Source organism: Cibotium barometz, chromosome 11 (assembly GCF_041138505.1).
Source record: "Cibotium barometz isolate CiBa-2024 chromosome 11, ASM4113850v1, whole genome shotgun sequence".
NCBI lineage: Eukaryota > Viridiplantae > Streptophyta > Polypodiopsida > Cyatheales > Cibotiaceae > Cibotium > Cibotium barometz.
This window is the reverse complement of record NC_141056.1, coordinates 21,038,413-21,047,416: the sequence shown is the minus strand read 5'-3', so window position 1 is coordinate 21,047,416 and position 9,004 is coordinate 21,038,413. Positions and strand designations below refer to the sequence as shown.

At 44.3% G+C, this 9,004-nt stretch overlaps 1 protein-coding gene across 1 annotated transcript; it reads left to right on the top strand.

Annotated features, from left to right (window-relative positions):
• The first annotated feature begins 5,957 nt into the window (after positions 1 to 5,957).
• Positions 5,958 to 7,624, top strand: LOC147633890 (protein TIFY 10b-like). Its single transcript, XM_086804957.1, has 4 exons — positions 5,958 to 6,290; positions 6,373 to 6,625; positions 7,029 to 7,086; positions 7,241 to 7,624. The coding sequence occupies exons 1-4, from the start codon at positions 6,147 to 6,149 to the stop codon at positions 7,338 to 7,340; spliced, it is 555 nt and encodes a 184-aa protein (XP_086661083.1). The 5' UTR covers positions 5,958 to 6,146; the 3' UTR covers positions 7,341 to 7,624.
• The last annotated feature ends 1,380 nt before the right edge of the window (positions 7,625 to 9,004 follow it).

The following is a 9,004-nucleotide window of genomic DNA, read 5'->3' as shown; positions in this document are numbered from 1 at the left end:
CCAGTGGCCAACTCAAATGGTGTATACCTGGTAGCACTTTGTACTGAATTGTTATAGTGAAATTCCAAGATTTCTAAGTAATTCGCCCAATCCTTCTGATCAACACATAACTGTGAATATAGTCTTCTATTCCTTGATTGATTCTCTTAGTCTGACCATCAGTTTGCGGGTGATATGCTGAAGACATGCGCAACTGTGTGTCCATTAACTTGAACAATTCTCTCCACATGAATCTGCTATGTCTGTCTGACACAATGGCTGTTGGCAACCCATGATATTTGAAAACCTGACTAAAATAGAGCTTTGCAGTTTGGTACGTCATGAGAGGTGGTTTAGATGGAATGAAGTGTGCCTGCTTTGAGAAGCCGAGTCCACTACCACAAATATAGTGTTGTATCCATGGGACTCTGGGAGATCCACAATAAAATCCATACTGACAATGTCCCACGGCCTGGACGGGACGGGACGGGCATGGTTTGCAGGTGCCTTCATGAGTTGACATGTTGGGCATGTGCGAACATATTCGATTACATCCTTAGTCATACGTGGCCAAAAGAAATGAAGTCAAAGTTGCTCGAGCGAGCGCTTCTGCCCACCGTGCTCGGCCAGCTTACAGTCATGGGTTTCCCAAAGTAGCATGGCTTTGAGGTCCAGGTCATTGGGCACATACACCTTTTGGAGGGCGTAGAATAATCCATCTTTGAAATCAAATAAACCCACAGCTGAAGTACCATTTTGTAACTATGTGGTCATTCGAATGACTGCTGTATCCACTTTGAGAAGCCGAGTCCACTACCACAAATATAGTGTTGTATCCATGGGACTCTGGGAGATCCACAATAAAATCCATACTGACAATGTCCCACGGCCTGGACGGGACGGGACGGGCATGGTTTGCAGGTGCCTTCATGAGTTGACATGTTGGGCATGTGCGAACATATTCGATTACATCCTTAGTCATACGTGGCCAAAAGAAATGAAGTCAAAGTTGCTCGAGCGAGCGCTTCTGCCCACCGTACTCGGCCAGCTTATAGTCATGGGTTTCCCAAAGTAGCATGGCTTTGAGGTCCAGGTCATTGGGCACATACACCTTTTGGAGGGCATAGAATAATCCATCTTTGAAATCAAATAAACCCACAGCTGAAGTACCATTTTGTAACTATGTGGTCATTCGAATGACTGATGTATCCACTTTCTAAGCCTCTCTGATCTTGTCCAAAAGTGCACCATTTGCAACACTCACTGCATTCAGTTGTGGCATATGGCTTAAGGCGTCTGGCATCAAATTCTACTTCCCCGGTTTGTGAATAATGTCAATGTCAAATTCTGCGAGATGAAGTCTTGCCATCTGCCCTGTTTTGGTGACACCTTAGGTTGCGTCTGAAGTACTTTAGAGATATGTTATCTGTGAAAACTTTCATGTGCTTATCTTGCACATAATGACGCCACTTCCTAAGGCAATGAACCACTGCTTGCATTTCCTTTTCATGTGTGGTCCATCGGCGTTCTACATCGCTGAATTTGCATGACTCATACACGAGAGGGTGTCCGTCTTGTGATAATACTCCTCCAAGGGCCCCGTCCGATGCATCCTTGTGAATCTCAAACTCCTTGTTGAACTCCAGGAGCTTAAGCACCGAGGTGCAGCACATTGCAACTTTCATCTTTTCGAAAGCGCTCCTCTCTATATCTATCCATCTAAAAGGCTTGATGCCTTTAGTTATATCAGTGAGTGGGGTGGCGATTTTACTAAAATCTTTGATAAACTTCGGCATAATTGTGTGAAACCCACGAACTCACGAACTTCACGCCCAGTTCAGGGTGCACTCCATTTCACCACTGCCTTGATCTTCTTAGGGTCTACTTGTACCCCTTTTTGATTGACCACAAATCCTAAGAACTCCACTTTAGTGACTGCAAACTCGCATTTCTCTGGTTTGGCATACAGTTTGTGCTACCGTAACAATTGGAATACCTTTCTTAAGTGTTCTTTATGCTCACTCAAGGTCTTGCTGTATATGAGCAGATCATCAATATATATGATCAAAAACTCATCTAAATAGTCTTTGAAGATATCATTCATCATTGTGCAGAGAAGGTGACTAGGGCATTGGTCAGTCTAAACGGCAACACCAGCCATTCGTAGCTTCCATACCTCGTGCGAAACGTCGTTTTCTCAATGTCGTCTTCGGCGATTCGTATTTGATGATCGGATCGTAAGTTGATACTGAAGTACTTTGCTCCCGCCAGTTGGTCTAATAGTTCCTCCATTACTGGTACGGAGTAGCGGTTCTTGATAGTGATTTTGTTGAGGGCCCTGTAATCGGTGCATAACCTGGTTGACCCGTCCTTCTTTGTGACAAACAACACAGGTGCACCATACGGCTATGGAGCTTTAGCCGGAGGGCTGTGCCCTGGCAAGAGTTTGATTTTGTGATCCACTGATCGTTTCGGCGGTAACCCGGTTGGCAATTTCTCGGGCAAGACATCTTGGAACTCATCTAGAACTTTGTGTATCTCTGCTTCACTAATCTTGCACTTTGTCTGCTGTGCATCCTTAACCTTCATCATACATAAGTGTATTTGGCAACCTTGCTTAGCGGCCCTCTCTGCCTGCGCTGCTTAGCACTGCACCATTCCGGCATCTTGCCGTCACAACTATCTGTCACTTTCTGAGCCTTACTACCCTGTTGCATACATCGGGGTGCTCTAGATTTTGCCTCCAATGTTCTTGTTGAATGACTGATTTGTTCCCCTAGTGAGGACGGATGCATGGTACACTGACTCCTGCTCCCTGCATATCCAGTATCATGGTATTCACACCTTTTCCCATAAAGGTGATGAGCTATTTGTCGATCCAAGTGAGCCCTACAATCACTTTGAAGGCATCCATGGGCACAAATATGAAATCCAATCGCGCTTTCCATGTGCCTACTTGCACTTGCACATTATATACCATCTTTACATTATCATCCTGCCCTTGTTTGAAAGACATTGACAGTTTATTGGAGTCGCACACCTTCACTCCCAGTTTCTTGGCACAGTTTGGGGTGATGAAATTATGTGTGGCTCCCGTAACCAACATGATATTCTGCTCAAGGCCATTCACACTAGCCTCAAAATACACATTCTGTACTATCGATAATTGAGCTGCCATGCATTTCGGTATTGCCTACATGACTCCTACCCTTGGTGGGCTATCGCCTCGTCAAGACGAAGTTTCTGCATCCTCAATCTCGGTGATCCTCAGTCGATTCATCCGTTCATAATTATCCTCTTGCCCTTGGGCTTGAACGGTGGTAACTCGGCTTTGTGCGGGTTGACGAGGGCATTCACTGTCATAATGATTACCTGCGTAATTTCTGCACGGGCGTGTCGGGGGAGAAAGAGGACGCCTTGCAGTATTGGAAAATCCCCCTGTACTAGTTGACTGGGATGTCCCCCTCCCCGGCACAAAGTTTCTATTCAATGAATTACTCCCATAGGTTCGGGGTACGAAATGTCCACTCGACCTTGCCCCGCTTGTACTTGTCCTTGAGGTGTCTCCCCGGGTTTCATTAGAAGAGTTATCATTGTTGTTCTGAGGCTTGGCACCATTCCATCCTCCTGTTCCTGTTGCATTGGTTTTGCTTTGCCACTTTTTGCTCTCAGTGTGTCAGAGAGCCGTTTTGCCATTGTGAGTGCCGCCTCATAATTTTCAGGCTCCTGCTTCTTGATCTCTCTGCGGGTCTAGTCATGCAATCCGAATAGGAACCCGTGCAATCTATCTGTATAATGCATATCTATGATCTGCAACATAAGTTGCCTATATTTGTTGATATATTCCCGCAATTTTCCATCTACGCATTTGAGGTTACACCATTCATCGCATACCTTGAAGACTTCATTCCGTGGCACAAAATACTATGCCATGTCCTTGGTAAAATCACTCCATCTTGTCCACGGCCTTTTTGCATCACCTGCCAAAAACCATGTGTATGCGTCCCTTGATAGCAGTCGAGACGCCACACGGATCCAGTGTTTATGAGCCACTTTGTTTATGGTGAGGTAATCCTCTTTCTCTCGGATCCACTTTGTCACCCACAAGTGAGTCCCTTTGCCCAGTATACTTCTCAGGGGGTAATGGTTTGTACTTCCCATACCCCTCATCTGATGAATCTAAGTCCTTCCTGTCGTCTCGTCTCCTGTGGTGATGCCTGGGAGGGGACCTCAACCTCATCTGCCTTGACAACGAAGGTCGGCTGCCATCCTTCTCTTGTGTAGTTGTTCGACTAAGGAGACCAATATGGCTTCCAGCCGGTTCAATCTATCATCTTGGTGATCCTGCCAACTCGGCCCTGGATCCCTTGGATCATCCATTTGGTATTGTTGAGTATCACTTGCTCTTGACTCAAGACGTATGTTGTGCCGTTCCCGTCGAATCCACGCTGTTACCTCGGCGGCGTCAAGTTCTGTCTCTCTTTCTTGCCTTGCTTCTTCCTCAATTCTCGCGGCTTCTTCTGCATCTAGGTGGCCACCTTCCGTGGTCTTCCCCTTTGGCATATGTATTGATCAAACTCACTGCCGCGATGCGGCGTTTCCTGCTCTGATACCAAGTGTCACGGAGCGGTGATCTCGCGTCGTGTTCTGTGTTTGAGTTCCCGCTCGGGACTAGGAAAATCTATTACAAAACTGAAAACAGAGAGTACTTCGTGAATGCTGCACACAAAGACCTATAGCTCGTCTTGAAGAGGACGACGAGCCGGTTGTTTTGAGTATTAGAACTTCGAAAACGGACACCGGATGAAGGAGATATGACCAAAAACGTACAAATTGCAGTAGAAAACGGTATCAACCAAATGCGAGCTTCAAACCCAAAAACTTGTATTGATTCAATGTCGACAAGTGACGAGATTACAATGGGGATCACAAGAGTGATGAGAGAAAAGACTTACAGGTATCCGAGGCGCGGGATCCCTTGCCCACAAGCCGTCTTGTATCTAAACGAAGGTAGGAGAGGTTGGGCTAGGCCACATTACTCCACCTCAAGGTACTCCCATATAGAGGCAAAGAATTCGGGGCCTCCAAGCATACCTTGAGGGCACAATGTGAGGCCGGATAGGAATCCCAAGAATCCCACGCCTTACTTTGGAGCATTGTCTTTGTTTTGATTGGTGAGAAGAACGATATCTTCGGCACGAGGTATGCATCGAAATCTTTTTAAAAAAAACTTAGAAATAAGGCATTTTGTGTGTTTTGTGAAGTATGCATTGAAATTTGAGAAAAAACCTTACAAATAAGGCAGTTTAAAAGCAAGCTAATCAGAGGAGCTGTTCACGCGAGACCACGGGAGGACAACTGGTCATCCACTGGGCCAGCTTTTTACAATTCGCGCCAATTGTGGATTTGGTAGGGGTGGTGCAATACAGTTGGAACTGGGCACCACTAGCCTTGTGAACCGGCTACAGCCGGTGAGTGCACGAGACTCCATTTCCTCTTCGCCTCCCCTAGGGTCCGCCACCGTTTTTTTTCTTTCTTCTCTCTGCGCTTCTGTTTCTCCCCGGCGTCCTCCTACACACCAGCCCTACGAGCTTCACTGCAAAACAAGCCTTGTAGATGCAGTTAAAGAGAGAAACTGCAGTTCGTTTTTGGTGATTAAGGCGACTAATATTAACATGTTAAATTTAAATTCTTGGTGATTAAGGAGAGAAACTACCGTTCTAATATGTGTTAAATTTAAATTCTTCATTTGTTAACTGGTTGGTTTTGACCGGCTGGGATCTAACACCGCGTGGCCTGCACGATCCTCTGGGAGGACTGCTGGTCTGTATTCGTGTGAACAGGCCCAGAGTGGGGTAGGTCTCCAAATTCAATTTCAGCACATGTTTCTTCCCTCACGGAGAAAGTGGAGGATAAGGCGCACATGCTACGTTTGGTGGTGGGCCAAAAATGAATTGGTCTCAGCTTAAATCCTCTTTACCCACTTTCCCATTGTAGGTAACTCACCCTGTCCGCATGATCCCTCCTCTTCTGCTTCTCCGTCCTTAGCCCTCCCTCCGTCGTGCACAGCAGCGTCCATCCTCTTCTTCTGCATTCCCGCCGGATCCTTCCTTCCATAGCCCTCTTCGTCAAAAAAAACAAATAAAACTACTCAATCGCTGTACCACATGGCCGGAGGAACCCTAGATCTGATGGGCGGCCTTTCATGCCCCTCTTCAGACTCGTCTCTTCCACAGGCCCCCATCGGTGCCCAGCTTACAATCTTCTACTCCGGCATCGTCAATGTGTACAACGATGTGCCTGCCGACAAGGTAAGTTTTCTTCTTTCCTCCCAATGCTTTCTCTTGTGGTTAGTTCTGAAGGCTAACATAGCAGGGGCTTTTGCACCCGCAGGCACATGCTATCATGCTCCTCCTTACAAATGGCAAAGACAATGGTGATGCTAGAGGGCTCGTTGCGAGTATGATGCCCAACATCGCAGCTTGTGATAGCGGTACTGCTGGCGGGAGCTCTCGTTCTATTGTTGGTGCACCAAGAGAGTTAATGCAGCCCTTGAACAGGTCCTTGGCACCTTCTACGCCATCGCCATACGCAATTACACAGCCAGAAAAGAGGCAACAGCTTGTAGGCAAGCGATCCCAAGCTGGTACTCTCTCTCTCTCTCTCTCTCTCTCTCTCTCTCTCTCTGTGTGTGTGTGTGTGTGTGGACATACACATGGACATGCACAAACATACATATACCACATAGAGATCATTGTGCTTTTAGATTAGATACACCCCAAGCTGGTACTCTCTCTCTCTCTCTCTCTCTCTCTCTCTCTCTACACACACACACACACACACACACACATGGACATGCACAAACATACATATACCACATAAAGATCATTTTGCTTTTAGATTAGAGATCATTTAGTTTTTCATGTCTTTGTTCTAATAGCTTTTAGGGGATGCTCTCTGTTATAGATTGCACACACACTGTACTCTCTCTCTCTCTCTCTCTCTCTCTCTCTCTCTCTATAACCATGATGTGCTTTGATTGTGTGCAGAACTTCCATTTGCCAGGAAGGCATCGCTTGCGCGCTTCTTGGAGAAACGAAAAGACAGGTATTGGTCATGCCCTTTTTTCCTAGATGCATCTTGCAGAAGTTGGTATGTTTATTCAAGTTGGGAAGATAAGCTGAAGGAGTTGAAGTTGTTTGCTTTAGTTGATCTTAAGAGTGGGTTTTGAAATTGTGGGTTTGGTAAATTTGTCTTATAGAGTGCAAGCCAAACTAGGGTCTCCATCAGAAGAGGAGGTTTCTGGTGGGGTGTGCAAGAAGATCAAGCTCACCACAATAGAGAACCAACCTCCCTGTTAGAATCAAAAGTAGGGACTACTTCTCGCGTCCTGTCATAACTCATACACTGAATCCATGTGTGCCTGAGTCATTTGTTTTAGCAAAGTTTGTATCATATTTTCCTGTTCGAGCTCCTGTCCAATCCTGATTTGAGGAGGAACAGCACAAGCGAATATTTTTTATTTATGCCACTCTAGGTCATGTGTAAGATTTGGTGACACAAATGTTGTTGCCACATTTTGTATGTCAGAAGTTTTTTACTGCAAGAAAATTTGGCAGACATTTCTTCTCACAACTGCCCTCTATTTTGTGTCAATACCCTATGCCCTATGAAGTGTCTCTATACATGGATATTGAATTCAGCAGCTGTATTGTCACTATACATGGAAATCGAATTGAGCATTAGCCACACATATCAAATCCATCATGGATAAGGATCACATTATCACTATGGCCCAACAAATACAACACTAAGGCACCACCATGACCATTGATGCATGTATCACCCAAATTAGATACCCAACCCTCTACTCAAGCTTGAAGCTTATGAGAAATTATATGTCCCATTGTCATTCACATGAGGTGTTATATCCACACGAGAGGCAATGCTTGTTGATCACCTATAGTCACCTTCATAAGAAGAGTTGCATCATCCTTCTTCAACTCTTCTTATGGTCACCTTTACAAGAAGAGTTGCATCATCCCTTCTTCATTTCGCTTGGTAAGCAAAGCATCCACCAATGACATTACCTCTTCGTTTACAATCCACTACAACACATGGAATATAAAAAGGTAATTCCATCATAGCCATATTAACATTGACATGAACCTGCTTGCTACCTGTTATTATAGGACCATGGTCCATGGAGATTAGATTATTCCATAAATTAAATAATAAAAAGAAATAAACCATAGCATCATAGCATAAATCAAAACATGAATCAAAAGCATGAAAGATCAAGAACACAAGATTGGGTGCAATCTCTCCCCGACGTGTGTGGCTCCACTCCCACACGTGGTATTTTAATCATATTAATAAATTTAGCCCTTGGAGCCATTAATAGCATAACTTTTTCAAAATTGAGCATTTTATAAAATTAAACCTTAGTCCAATGCTTTTAAAGCATCTCATAAAAAATAATCCTTGCCTAATATATGTACAATGGGTCAAACCATACAAAATTAAATATTTACCACATGTGCTTGACTAGACAATCTTATTCAATGTCCACCTTGGTCGTCTCGAACTCATGATCTATACTCGACATAATCCACAATGTTAGATTACAATTACTTTGGAATTACTCACAAAAATAATTATAACAAATGAAAATGATTCATTACCATGTTTCACACATGAACCATGTATCAAACATAATTAATTGGATTCACTCCCATGATAAAATATTTTGAAAAATTTCACTCTCGTCACACTATCAGAACTAGAGCATAGGCAATCTCTTTCCTTCTCACATGGGCCTCTAAGATCCATCTAAAATGTCATCATCATCAAGTGCAAAACCTCTTGTGGAGCCATCATTATCCACATCTTGCAAAGTGTCCTTTGGCATAGTAACATTATTACAAGCAATTTGACCATACATGCATTATTAAAATGACGACCATCTCCCCAATGTCACAAGAGTCTATTTCAACACCAATCACATGTGTGTTCTCTAACTATA